Raw genomic sequence first — 14632 nt, forward strand, 5'->3', positions numbered from 1 at the left:
TCTTAACCATATCTATTATCTAGTCAATATAGAATTCTAACAACATAAGTTTTTTTTTCTCAGAATTGATTTATTTTTTATATCAATTGTAGAAAAAAGTTTCAAACATGCAGTAAGAGAAGCATAAAATTGATGAGGGTAAACGCCAAAATGAGATAATGATAAGACAAATGAAATTTTAAAATGTAAGGAAATAATGGAACAGATTCTGATAGAGTCAATTCTCATGAATTTATCAGCAAAAGAGTGACGGTGTGTTTGAACCTGTGAAGTTCATCAATGGAGGGGGGGGTCAGGAAGTATCCCAAAGCTTGATTTGATAATGAGTGGGGCACAACATGCATGATTGATATGAATAATGTGTAATGTAATCTTATGATGATCAATCGAGAAAATGAGTCCAAAATATATAGATCGCAACCAACCACATTATATCTATCTTTATATATGGAAATGATAGCTGACAGTAGCAAGATACTAGATTTTACTGCTCAACTTTTCTTTTCCATATTAGTTGATAGATTCGTTGACAGTCACATTTTTTTGTTGTAAAAGAACCTTCAGATTAAAACGTTTAGTGTTCGGACTAGCCTTCAAATTGTCACATTTATGGATGTGTTCCGAAATTGACTCAGGGAGCTAATATGTAGTGAAGATCCCAACCCTAATTTTTCCTATCCCACATATGAGTGACTAACCTTATTGACTAGCCGGTCATGTTAAGGGAATAAACTTGGACGGCTGGTTTCTTTAATGGTCAACGCCTTCTTCTTGGTTCCGACATGGGCTTAGGGTCGTAGCGCGAGCTAGGCCTTAATCGTCCCCATGACAATAAATTTGGCTGGGTGGTTACTTAACTATTTTATGAATTTATGGTCTATCCCCAATCCATACTCGTAAGATGGAAATAGAAAGTTCCTACATTTTTTTCTATTAATGATTTACATGTTTACATTAACTTCTACTTTTTTTTAAACGATTCTTAAGTTAATCACAAAAACATGTCTCCCTAATATATCCCATGAATTGTTTTACTCTTGAGTGTAGAGATTGTATTCTCATCTAATAGTCAAATTTTCTTTGGAGATATAGACTTTGCTCTCCTAACTTTTTTTTTTCACACACAAACAAAACCAAATAGTCGAACTCCTGTGAACATAATTAATAAACTCAGCTCTTTGTTTGCATTGGACTTTAGGTGACCCATGAATCTAATAATACATTGAGTAAAAAGTGTGAGTTGTCAAAGTACATGAAGTTAAGGCATGGTTCCCCGGAAACAAACCCCAAAATCAAAGAGCACGGGAGGCATTAGTGACACATACCGCTGAGAAACTCCTAGAAATAATGAAGAACCCCAAAACATAAATTATGAAATAGTGACAACTCTTCCAATAATTACTTTTGTGGTCGTTTTTAACCGTCACAATTTAAAACAGTTAAAAAGTATTGTAAAAATGATTGTGTGAAGGAGTTGTTACTTATTTCTATTTGGTGGTTTATGTATATCTTTTTTTTTCTAATAACAACCCCACAAAAAGAGTTGCAAGTAAAGCCTGTACGGCCTCAAATGAAACAAATAATTAATAATGTTCTAAGAGAATTATGCTTATTAGGTACATACTCGTGTACCCTGAATTTTCAATTACAAATAGGAACTAGTGCAGCTTCTTTTTTCTTGATCTATATATGTGCAGACAAATTCACACGCACTATTTTGTCGGTCACACAGAGTGAGAGAGATGGAGGAGCACGGTGGGGATGGTGGTAGGGCCACCTTGGCCGACATATCAAGATCACAAGATGGTTGGATTGCTTCTGTGACAACTGAGAACTTGTCCATATATATATTATAATATAGGATCACCACAAAAGTTAATTACTTGTGCATAATCTTGAATTAGACTCCCCATATCACATATTAGGGGATAACTGGATTAGTTAATGACTTATGTTAGAACCAATTAATTATCAGAAGTTTTTATGGTGAAATTTGTGGCTCTCAGTATGTAGATGTTTTTTCTTTGTCTTCTTTCTGCATTCAAGCTCCTCACACCTTTGCTTTCACTCTAGATTTGTCAACATTTAAGATTCATATGTTAGAATTTTATTTCATTTGGGTTTATATTGATTTGTCTATTTTTATTTTATTAAAAATATGTCGATGGTACTTTCAAAAAAAATGTTGATGGTAAGATTTGCTATATCTTTTTTTTTCTGTGAGAACTTTTTGAGCCATTGGGCCAGGAAGCCCAGCATTTTGGGTATAGGACAACTCTTTTACCATTTTAATTAGTATAATATAGGATTACAGGTTATCTTATGTTTTAAAGGGTACACCCTATTACTCAACTAATTTGATCAACTTATCATAAAAATCTATTATGATAAATGAGAGAAGATGAAAAAAAAAAGTGATTTTAGTTAGTATAACTAAATGAATATAAGTTTGTTTAAGGCTGCAACAACTTTTTCTGTAAATATGTTCTATTGAGAGGATTGCACACCCAACCTATAAGACTTGAAGAATCACTTTCCATTTTAAGATTAAAAATGTTAAACTCTTGGCAGAAAAAAGGATTGAAAATTTATTTTTCTCAAACTGAGCAGTATTTATAATTTTTTAATAATATTTGAAATTGAGATTGAGTTTATCTTTCTGGTCAACTCAGACCAGTCATTTTGTTGCCCGATCTTTATTAAAACTCTACCTCATTGGGTATCTTTGGGTCTAAAGACCAATTTGGGTTTTTTTTTGTCAACAATCGAATATCATCGAAAAAGGCCCAAGGCCTCAAGATACAAGGATACAAAGCTGATCATACACAGCCCAATTGATATTACAAGATTAAAAACAAAGCTATGCCAGCAGTGTAAAAAGGAGTGGAAATCAGTTTCACTAGGGACAACAACTAATCTGGGAAAGCTAACACAAAGCATTTAGTGCTATTAAGTATATACAGAGGTCCCCAACGTGATAGGCATCCTTTATTTGCAATTTTTGTTGGGTCAAAATCCAAATATGCAGTTTTCTTTTTTTGTCAAGAAACCCAAATATTTGTAATTGTAAATAGTTAATCATGCACAGCCACCAGATTTTGATCAATGGCTACTTATGCCTTACGGGCTAACTATGTTAACAAAAATAATAAAAGAGCATGGCTTCACGGGCTTACTACTAACTAGCCCATTTTTCCTTGGAGTTGTGCAAGAACAACTGAGTTGTTACCTTTTTGTTTTAGCAGGTGTATCAGTATCATGCATATGAGACAATGATGTTCAACCCAAGACTATTCACATCTTGGTGTGGGATACTGGGATTGTCTCTTTTAATGGAGTTTTCTTTATTGACAAAAAACAATGGAGTTTTCTTCCATACAATTTTTTTAACCTGAAGAAAATTAAACTTTTATCACTTGAATCAATCATGTAATCACTTGCGATTTGGGAATACAAAAGAAAATCAGCTAATTTAATTTTGTGCATTTCTCTAATATTTTGGTTGAGCTTTTTGTAGAACATTGGCAATTTGAAGTAGCAATGTAATTCGTCTAACCATAGTGTGAATTGTCTTGTTGGTTTTCCACTCCCACTTTTTCCTTGAGTAGTGTACACGTTACGATAGAATTGGAATATATAAGCGATAGTGGAAGGAAGAGACTTGAGTTGTTGGTCAAAAAGCATGGAGTATATATGTTGCATGCAGGTCGTGGTTAGTTTCTCCTAACCTTCATGGAAGTTGTGATGATAATATTATATAGATGAAGATTTTTTTGAAATGTTATATAGATGAAGATTGATTACTCTAAACTCTAACCTTTGAAGTTTCCTTCTTGCTCTCAGTATAAATCAAACAGATGATTAATTTGACTAATTTTATCTTTTCAATTTAGAGGTATATATGTCTTATTTATGAGATTGGACATAGTTGAAATATGAGGTGATTTTTCATACTACTAGCACAAAAACATCTTTTAATCATTGTAAAAAAAAGAGAAAAAAACTAGACCATACTTGGGCCAAGTAGGTCCTCAAATCTAAAATTTCTTGGTAAGTCTTTTTTTGTGTTTGGGAGGCAAATTTTTTAGGTAAGTCTGAGAAAATAATAATAGTTGTTTCCGTAAGTGATTTTTTAAAATTAAAGTTATGAGTAATGAATGAGTAAGGTATTGGGAAGAAGGTGGGGGGAGGGAGGAGGTGGGTGGGAAGGAGGTAATAAGGAGGTGGGTGGCAAGGGGAAAAGGGAGTTGCTGGGAATGTGAGGTGTTCTGCTTACATGAAATTTAAAATTTTAAAATAAGTTTCATATTGCGTTTGCATGAATTTCCATTACTCTTTGACGGAAAAAAAAACTAACATCAATAAAGAAAAATCAAACCCAAAAAATTGGAGGTATAAAAAATGAATGTTTTTAAAGGACTAAATTTGAAAATGTGCTATATTACAAGGATAAAAACATAAAATAAAAAATTTATTGAAGAAGAAAGTATTGATTATAATTTCGGATTAATCAATCATTATTAACAAAACCTTTTCATTTTTCATATTCCTAGTCCACCCTAAGTAGTGACAGTATCAAAACTGACAAGTTTTATAAAAATGAACAAACATGAAATATTTGCATATTTATTAGTTACAATTTACATGCAACTAAATAACCCAATCTTTCATTTAAAAAAAAAAAAAAACCCAATCTTTTGCTAATGAGAGCCCACATGCCCCATAGGGACATCTAAATACCCCAAAATTGAACATTCATACCAAAACAAAGGAAACAGAATATTGTAAGAGAAAATAAAAGATTTCCGGTTTTTTTCACAGGAAAAGATTTATTTCTTCATTTCACAATATCTCTTGACATCTCATGCAAGCAAGAAAAAGATATTTGCCTGTAGCAAACTCTTGCAAAGAGCGTTTTCTATATTTCTTTCATAAATAAATAAATACAAAAGCTTCTAGAGGTAATAGATCAAAAGAAAGCTCGTGACTAGAAATCAAAAACATTTAGTTTAGAATTCGATCCTGACGCTTGTTTAAGCCTTTTTCTTTTATAACGACAATTCTTGTAGTCTTTATGCTAGTTCTAGATTAACATATTGCATGTAGCTTTCAGAAGAAAAAAAAGAGTTCGATCCTGAAATGATACGAATAAAGAAAGATTTGTCGGGAGAAATATACTCATTCAATAGGATCTCAGCGTATCAGAGAAATTAGTCTGATAACGGTCAAGTCGACTCTCTGAAATAAAACACTTATTAATACAAATAAAATAAGATTAGTCGAAGAAATATACTCAATTGATAGAATCTCCGAATATCGAAATTAGTCTTATGACGATTCGTCGTTGCGGAACAAAACACTTCTTCTAAGAAGAAAACCAAGACTAAAAGACCTTTTAGGCATAATTCTTTGCCTTTATTTTCTATGATTGAATGTGACCATTTGGATCCATTCTTAAATTTCAGTTGGAGCCGTCAATTTCATTCATATTCGTATTCAGCAGAAACATCAAACACATACAACTATCCATCTTTTTGTTCAGTTTCTGCTCCATCTCTCAATCTCACACAACCAACCAACCAACCATATCTTGCATGTTCCAAATTATCTCTTCATCCAATCCATTTGATTTCACTCACAAAACAACAAAAACGGCTCAATCGTTCATTCACTGATATTTCACTGCAGCCACATCCACCTTCACTGAACCAGGTTGGTTGTTGTCTTCAATTCGCAAAAAGATTGCTTTTTGACGAAAACCCAGGTTTTCTTTTCGTGAAACATCATTAAATTTGAAATCTTTGAATGTCCCATTTGCTAAAAATTTGTTTTCAATTGTTTTGGTTTTTTTTTTGTTTTTGCTGAGATTTTGTGTTGATAGGTCAACATGGAGATCGATAGAGCAATCAGAGAGTGTGACGATCGAAGGCTTCAGACCAAGTATAACAATGCTACCTATGTTATTCAGAGAGCCTTGGCTTTGTATTCGTAAGTCTTCTTTGTTTCTCATGACTATAGGTAATAGCTGTGACATGTGATTGATGGGGATTTCATATATGAGGAGTTAGATTCAGTTGTCTGTTTTGTGTTGGTTAGTTTAAATCTGAAGAGGAAAAGAATGTTATGTGCTGTTGACTTGATTTTTGGTTGCTGCTGCATCTGGAAAGGTGAATTGGTTATCAATGTGGATGGATGTTTGAATTGTCTAGGATCAGTTTGATGAGATTCTGGGGTGATATTGAGTTTCCTCCATAGGTAATTGTTGTCTTAGGGGCAAGCCATGTTAAAAATGCCAGTCTGTTGACTTGAACATAAATGTTATGAATGATGGTCTGCACAAGAAATTCCACATGGTCCAAGTTAATGGTGCTATCTCAAAAGTGGGAATAGATTTTCTGTTGATATGTGTATGTTATTCAAAAAGGGAATACAAGCTTTGTTTATCGACTATCGTTATTTATAACTGTATGCCTTTTCTAAACAACTTAACAATTCTTCCTGCTTCATTGGAGCAGTATTTTGCATTGGTGACTGCAGAATGAAGGATTTAAACTTGATTGTTCTAGTTTAAGGATAAGTCCATAGATCTTAGAGTGATGCCTCTTACTTTTTCGGTGTCTTTTTACTAATTCATTTAGGTTAAGTCATACTTGTAGTACAGTATAATTGGAAAATATAATTTACATTTTAATGTTTGATCTTTGATGACTGTCTTCTCAAACCAGATTGTCCTTGTCAATGTAAATTGACCAATGTCTGCATTCACAAATTTATTTCTTCTTACAGTATTGAGGAGGTTGCCTTCAGTTTCAATGGTGGAAAGGATTCTACGGTAAGTTACACGGTGCATAATCCGTTAGCATCTATCAGAATCTTTGAGCTTATTAATGGTGACATTGAGATGTGGCATGCAGGTTTTGTTGCATCTACTCAGGGCTGGCTATTTCTTGCATAAAGAGGGGCAAAATAGTGCCAATGGGGATCTAAAAGATTTTCCAATTCGAACAATATATTTTGAGAGTCCTTGTGCTTTCCCGGAAATCAACTCATTTACCTATGATACAGCTGCTACGTGAGTAAAGCTTCATCTTCATTTGTTGAATTTTTTTTATTAATTGGCATTACAATATTGATAGCACAGAAGTGTGATATTTTCCTCCCTTTTTTCTGTTGTTCTTTTTCTTGTTTAAGGCTTCTTACCATCTAAGTGGTGGAGTAACTAATGATTTTTACTTGAGCAGCTATGGTTTGCAGATTGACACCATTCGCTTAGATTTCAAGTCTGGTTTGGAGGCTTTGCTGAAGGAAATGCCAATTCGAGCTATTTTCCTTGGAGTTCGAATTGGGGACCCTACTGCGGTATCTTTATTTCTTAACTATGACATAACTTTTTTGTTTTAAGTGTATATTCTCTGATCTGCTATTCATCCGACACTCCATATTTTTTTATGCATGCTTATCAAAATGACATTTTACTTGAAAATGCTTTGGGCCCTGTAAATGCGAAATTTAAAGGAAAGATACAAAAGTGAATATGTTACATGCTATATATAAATAAATACCCTTAAAAAACTACACATTCAAACAGCTATTCATAGATTTATGTTCTGAGGAGAAAATTAAGCTCCATATTCATAACTCAATAAGTTGCAATCTAGTAAACATAAAATTGCTTAAACTATCACAGAATAATATGAATTTTAGTATAATTATGACTTCTAAATGCTTGTATGATACTACCACTTTGGAACCATTTCAGTATAAATTAAATGTCTCAAAACTTTCAATTTTCCAATTATTACTTTTTGTGAAGTTATCTTGAAAATATCCTGAGTAGTACTAGCAAGTAATGATCAGATTCTAGGTGAGATGATCACTCTAAGCTGTTCAGGAGAAGAGAATTAGGGAACATGAGCAAAATCTTCTCTTTGAAGAGTAACGATTGCTTCTGGAATCAATAGACTTGACAGTATACATTGTTTGGAGGTTTCCTTTATTTATTTATTTTTGATAAATACGGTATATTTTTTGACATGCTGGACCAAACAAGATGTTTTCAAAGCCTAACACTGACAAGTACCGGAAAAATGGCTCAAATTTAAATCCAATAATATATGAAAATATAAGCATAAAATTGCTTATCAAAAGATAAAAACTTGATTTTACCACTCATATTGCCTAAAGGCATGTTTCCAAGCATGTTCATTCAAATACAGTTTAGAGAAAAATCTCAAGTGTATGGCCAAGTAAAAGCAAAAAAGTGTATGCATTTACGCTTTTAACCAAAATTTGATTACCATGGTTTTATGAAAATTAGAATCTTACCATATTCTATTCATACATAATCATATGTACTCCAACCCTGCAGGTTGGCCAAGAACAATTCTCCCCTAGTTCACCTGGGTGGCCACCTTTCATGAGAGTGAATCCCATTTTAGATTGGTCATACAGGTTTGGTCCTTTGTTATATGCTGTTTCTTCTTACTGGCTTTTATTAAATAAAATTAGAGCTGGTAATTTGATTACCATGGTTATATTTGCTGCTGCTTCGTTCCTTTAAACTCTTCTATCTTAACCACCTAAATGATTGGAGCTAACTTGTCCATAAACTGTTTCATTGGATTAGAAATTTTGCACTTACTGGGCTTGCCATCACATATTTGCTACTGTTGGATAAGATGCTTGATGTCCCCAAAAGTATTATAAAGATAGATCTGTGGTTATTAATTGTGCAAGTAGTGTCACTAATGATAGACCAACTCATACCTATTTTAAAATTTACATTTGTAGCACCTATTTTTCCCACTTATCATCTACCTAAACTCATACATTTTGAAGACAGCCATAGCAGTATTTGAGGTTAATTCTTGTCCTTGGTGCTAGTTCTCTTAGATTTTTGTTAATCACTCATCTTAGAAAAATAGCTACATAAGCTGGTAAAATGATTAGGTTTCTTCTTTCAATTTACATGCTAATTTGTTAGCATTATCACCTGGAAAATATATTGTTTGTTCTTTGCCATGATTACTTATATGGATAATGGATGCTTTTGGAATATGAAAGTAATAATTGCTTCATTTAGTCAGGCATTTACTTGCTTATATTTCTATGCAGAGATGTGTGGGCCTTCCTTTTAATTTGCAAGGTCAACTATTGCCGCCTTTATGATCAAGGGTAATACTAAATACATATGCTGGACTTTTTTTGGTTGGATTTTAACATATGCCTGCCATACTTTTCCTTTTTGTTTAACTTTTCTCTCAGAATGGGGGACTCTGGGAGAATAGTTGTATGAAGGTCTCATAACTTTGCTTTCTTCCTTTTTTAACTACATAAACAAACTTCACTAAATGACCTCACTGGCATTCTGTGTCCAGCATTTACACTATCCATCATTGTTGACATGAAGTTCTAATTGTTTGTGTTTATTCAAGAAATTTTGGTGTGTGATTATTTCTTTATTATTGGTGCAGTTATACTTCAATTGGGAGCATATATGACACAGTTCCCAACTCATTATTATGCATTAGCAATTCTTCCAATAAATTCAAACCAGCATATTTGCTTGCCGATGGAAGATTAGAGAGGGCAGGGAGGGTTAAAAAGTTATCTTCTTCTACTTGTGGACAACTTCCTGTTGATAGCAATGGCTTGACTAGCCTGGATATGCATAAAAACAGCATGCTAACAGCATCAATCATTGGCGTGGGAGATGAGATTCTGTAAGTGCCTCGATATCACATGGATAGCTGGATTATGTGAACTGCTTTATAGTTCTCCACTGGGTGATTCGACAATTTTATCAGATTTTGTACCCAATTTTCAAGCTTCCTAGTATGGCTATGCCATGGTTTAATCTATTGTTGAATTTCTCCATTGTAAGCTGGGTTACTTATTGCTAGGTCCTGTTATATCTTGACATTACTGGTCTTCTATTCTTCATGAACAAACAATGTCCTTTTTTACAATGCGAAGTAAAGAAACCAGAAGTTTTTAATCTCCATCTTGTCTTTCTGTGCAGTGAACTGATTGATTTTTGTGATCCTTTAACTGTTTTGTTAATGTTCTCTTTTTCTTTGCTCTGTTCCATAGCTCAGGTTTGGCATTGTTGAGGATCAGTTGGGACCTTATGTATGTAGGAAGCTGCATTCGGTTGGTTGGTCTGTACTGCAACTTTCTGTTGCACACAACAATGTGAGTTTTTTCATTTCTGTAGAAATCCTACCTGCGTGTATATGAACTGTTCTGCTTACACTTCAAGCTTTAGTGAGTTTGTGGATAATGTACCACATGTAAACTCCAATACAAGCATTATTCAATTTTATGGTTTATGATATGTCTTTTGTACAGATAGATTCTGTGGCTGAGGAAGTTGAGCGGCAGAAATCTACTACTGATATGGTAATATGAAAATGCTTAGAAAGTTAAATGCATGACTTTTCTTCTTGATGAAAGGTTGGTTCAGGTTATTGATCTGGTGCTTCTTTTAGGTATTTATATATGGTGGTGTAGGTCCACTGCATTCAGATGTGACCTTAGCAGGCATTGCAAAAGCTTTTGGTGTTCGTTTGGTGTGTTTCTTCTTTCAATTATATTTTTCAATTTAAGTCTACTATAATCATTCCCAAAATATGCTGCATTCTTAAAAGATGAAGTTCTACTACAGTCGAGCTTCTGCTAACTTGATGAAGGCATTTTTTAGCATACAGTGTAGCTTTTATCATTAATTTCTTTTGATTTAATTGTAACACATCAGTTGGTGATTTTCTTTTGATGTAGGCTCCTGATGAAGAATTTGAAGAATATCTCAGGCAAACTATTGGTGATCAGTCCACTGGTGACCGAAATGAGGTGATTTAGTATACAGAAGCACTTTTTTTCTTTCCCAGGATCTTATATTTCCGTTGCCCACTTTGGGTAGGATTAGGAAACCAATCCCTGTTTGGGGTACTGAGGCTGTCCCTCCCCAAAGGTTCTTTTCTATTGGCTCAGTCCCTGTGATGTACAGGGTCCTCAATGACTAATAATTTATTATCACTTACCAAAGAAAAAGCCAGTTATCTATCTTATATTTATGTTTTTTCTTTGTATAATTAATGGTGTTATAATTGAAGAAAGCATGTGTTTGATTTCAGTTTTCTGATAAATAGGATAGAGGGTGTAATATAGAGCATTATTTTTTAATTGTGGTTATAACTTACGAATGCACTCAACATCTGTTTGACTGTTTCATTAGTTGGGACATTTGAGACAGTGACCTGTGATTTTCACACTCATGCACACATAGCTGGAAAGATCTTAACTTTTTAACTAGGTCCAACCCTTAATACCAGTCTGGAACAAGTCATCTAGGGCTTTTCATATTTGCTGGAATAGATACTACTTGATTGTGCTCTGTAGTTGAGCCCCTTTTGTGGAAGCAATGAAAAAATTGACCATTGTTTATTAGAAGAAAATACTATGCACTAATAAAATCTAAAAGTGTCATCATATCTTGATTGCAATATTTCTTCGTTGTGCCTGAAATAAGGGATCAATCTGACTTGTCCTGCATTACAGAAGAGTCTGTGTGATTACTGTTGTAATGTGAAAGTAATTTTGATCCATTCTTGTCCTTCACTTTCAGATGGCTCAAATCCCCGAAGGCATAACTGAACTATTGCATCACGAGGAGTTGTCTGTGCCCTTGGTATGTCTTTGGAAGTTTGTTAACAAATTTTTTCCTTAATTCTCACTCATCACAAGTTGCATTTAATATCGAGTAACTAATAAAAATTTGTATTTTACATTTATTTGTTGTGACCAACTCCTTATTGTGTATAATGTAAGCATTCAAGGAATAGTGGTTTTAACTGTTTGACATAATGTTGTGTCTTGCAGATCAAGTGCCAAAATGTAATAGTTCTTAGTGCCACAAATGTTTTGGAGCTGGAAAAGCAGTGGGACTGCTTGATGGAATTAACTAAATCTAGTAACCTGCTAAAGTTGCTGGACCCGTATGTCTCAAAGAATGTGACAACAAATCTATTAGATGTAAGTGGTAACTTTCATATATCATGATACATCTGGCTTGATTTCCTTCCTTTTCATTTGAAGATTGTTTGATATTATGATTGATTTAATATACATTGAACACAACGCCTGCATTTGCTTGGAATTCACTTGTAGCGCTTTTTCTCCTAGCTTTGCCTTAGTAATAAAAATTATCAGAAGTGCTAATGATGTGTACATTAATCAAACCTTTTTTTTATGAAACTTTTTTCTGGTAGCAGTACGATGCAAATTACTATGATGAGAGTATGCAACATCTATATGCCGTGTTTGCCTTTCTCTTTAAATTTTTCCCTTCTGGGCTCATCTGATCTTATATTGGGATATCTAAACTACAGACTGAAGTTGCTGAACCTCTGTCAAAGCTTTGTCTTGAATTTCCAGACCTTTATATTGGTATGAAGTTTATGGTTTTTTATGATTTTTACCAGTCTGTGACTCATAAGTCCATCTTTTTCTAAACAAATTGTTTTTCTTCTTTGAAACATCAAGGGTGTTACCGCAAAGCCAGATATGGATCTCTCATAGTAAGTTTCAGAGGAAAGGTATGAAGAAACTTCCATATTTTAGTCTTTTTTTAAGAAAGAAATGTAAATATCTCTGTTAAGCCTTTCTAATATTGTTACAGGACCAAACTCGCATTGAATCAGCAATCAAAGCATTACAGAAGAAGTTTCAACCTGGTGCTTTCATGGAGATGAACTAGAATGATATTCTACATGTTGTCAACAGAATGAAAATCTTTTTTGGGTTGGGATCATGTCATGTTATCTACAAATATAAGATCCATTGGCATAAAAGTGGACTAGGAAGAAAATGATGGATGCTGCTGCTGCTGTCTGGGTAGAAGTAAGAACTATTTTTTTGACTGGCTAGAAGAAACAACAATGGTTACTAACAGGTGGCTGAAGCTTCCATTTTATTGTGATATGCAGCACTTTTAACTGCGTCATGGGCCTTGGATAACCAATTGATTATTATTAAATTACTATTATCTACAGCACAAGTTTACAAATATGCAGGCATTTTCATTGAAAATCCATCAGTTAAACCATTGATGTTGATTGAATATACTTCCTATTATTGACAAGAAGTAAGCCAATTGATGATGATCATTCAATAACGGACTTGTTCCTTTGTTAGATTCTAATAGATGTTTTAGTAGTTGTTTTGATGTTTTCCTTTTCCTTTTATCTTTTTTTTTGATACATCGGAAAGATAAATTGCACCCGTCAGGAATCGATCTCTAGACCTTCCCCTACCCAACCCATATGTCCCTCCCTAGCTCCTACCACTTGAGCTATTCTACAGGGACTAAGAATAACATAGCATTGGACTTAGCTAGAATAAAATTGTGATAAAGCAATGGTGTAGTTATACTTGCCCTAGGTCAAACAACCAAGATGTGATTGTGAACGCGTCACTTGTGTACGAAAACATTGAAAGATGTGTGTTATTGTAATAAGGTTTGAGAGTTTGACTGAGAGACTCTATACCCGTTTGCTCAATTAATCAAACTATTAAACTAAAGTACCAAAACATTAAATTTTGAACATGTCTTGGTCGGTTCAAGGACAATTTTTTTTCTCTAAAATCAAACTCGATCGAGAAACTTGCATCTAAAAATTTAAAGTTGACCTGAACTTTTTGAAAGCCTGGCCCAACGAAGCGCAAAACCCTGGTAGAAGATTTGCAGAGGCTTTGACCAAAAAAAAAAGATTTGCAGAGGCTGCCCCGAGCAAATTTCAATCAGACCTCTTTCATTTTAGTTGGGTTCTTTCCCTCCTTATTGAGTTTTTTTCTATCCTCTAGGTTGGATTTTTATTTTGTTTTACCTTCCATGTTTGTCTTCTTTCTCCCTGAGCCATCACCTTCCACTCCTCTCCACCACCACCTCCAAATTTCGCCTTGTGTTTTCACTTTCCCTTTTCCAACTTTCACCTTTTTCTTACCTCATCTTCTCTTCTCCTTTGAACTAATGATATAATGTTTCCTCTATCAAGCTTGGATTTGGTGCATTTGAGTTGTTTGTACATTGTTATATGATTGACCACCATTCTAACAATATCAACAAAGCCAATAGGCTCTGAATATAGGAGCAGACATGTTGTGGATGGATATAAGAAGAGTATTAGCTAGAGGTTTAATTTTGATGTCAAATCTAGTTGAGTAGTTTTTTTTCCTTTATGTTATGGTTTGATGTTTTATTGGATTGCAGTGAGCAAGCATGCTTAATATTATAGTGATTAGGGCTGAGCATGGGTCGGGTTCGGGTGAGTTCAGGTGAAACATACCGGGTTTGAACGGGCTTCAATCAAGCATATTCACCACCGATTCCGCCCATGGTATGATTACGGGTGTGTCGGTTTGGGTGAAACGGGTAGCGGGTAGCTTCGGTGGGTTGGGGCGGTTTGAACCCAGAAAAAAAAAGAGAAAATTAAGAAGGAAACCCAATATAGAAGATGGGAAGATCAAAGAAAAAATATCCTAAAAACAGAGAGATTAAGAAGAATAAAATTTACATAGAAAGATCCAGTTGCTCTAATCACTGAAGCATGGAAAAAATACAACAAAATATTCA

The 14632-nt window shown here is 34.1% G+C and overlaps 1 protein-coding gene across 2 annotated transcripts; it reads left to right on the forward strand.

The window, feature by feature from the left end:
* Nucleotides 1–5398: 5398 nt before the first annotated feature.
* On the forward strand, nt 5399–13225 carry LOC130730322 (uncharacterized). 2 transcript variants are annotated; one of them, XM_057582300.1, is made up of 17 exons: nt 5399–5712; nt 5882–5988; nt 6787–6832; nt 6915–7072; nt 7242–7359; nt 8369–8451; nt 9115–9174; nt 9474–9722; nt 10098–10194; nt 10351–10401; nt 10491–10571; nt 10780–10851; nt 11627–11689; nt 11881–12033; nt 12390–12447; nt 12544–12596; nt 12680–13225. In XM_057582300.1, exons 1-17 carry the CDS (start codon nt 5425–5427, stop codon nt 12755–12757), a joined length of 1815 nt encoding a protein of 604 aa, XP_057438283.1. In that variant the 5' UTR covers nt 5399–5424; the 3' UTR covers nt 12758–13225. The 2 variants fall into 2 exon arrangements, with proteins under 2 accessions (XP_057438283.1, XP_057438284.1); XM_057582301.1 differs by having other exon boundaries at nt 5627–5764.
* The last annotated feature ends 1407 nt before the right edge of the window (nt 13226–14632 follow it).

Source organism: Lotus japonicus, chromosome 1, assembly GCF_012489685.1.
Source record: "Lotus japonicus ecotype B-129 chromosome 1, LjGifu_v1.2".
Lineage (NCBI taxonomy): Eukaryota > Viridiplantae > Streptophyta > Magnoliopsida > Fabales > Fabaceae > Lotus > Lotus japonicus.

Coding starts and splice junctions, on each gene's coding strand:
- LOC130730322 (XM_057582300.1), top strand. CDS start 5,425: ATGATTGAATGTGACCATTTGGATCCATTCTTAAATTTCAGTTGGAGC. Junction 5,989..6,786: donor AGAGCCTTGGCTTTGTATTC/GTAAGTCTTCTT, acceptor TTCTTCTTACAG/TATTGAGGAGGTTGCCTTCA. Junction 11,690..11,880: donor AGGAGTTGTCTGTGCCCTTG/GTATGTCTTTGG, acceptor TGTGTCTTGCAG/ATCAAGTGCCAAAATGTAAT.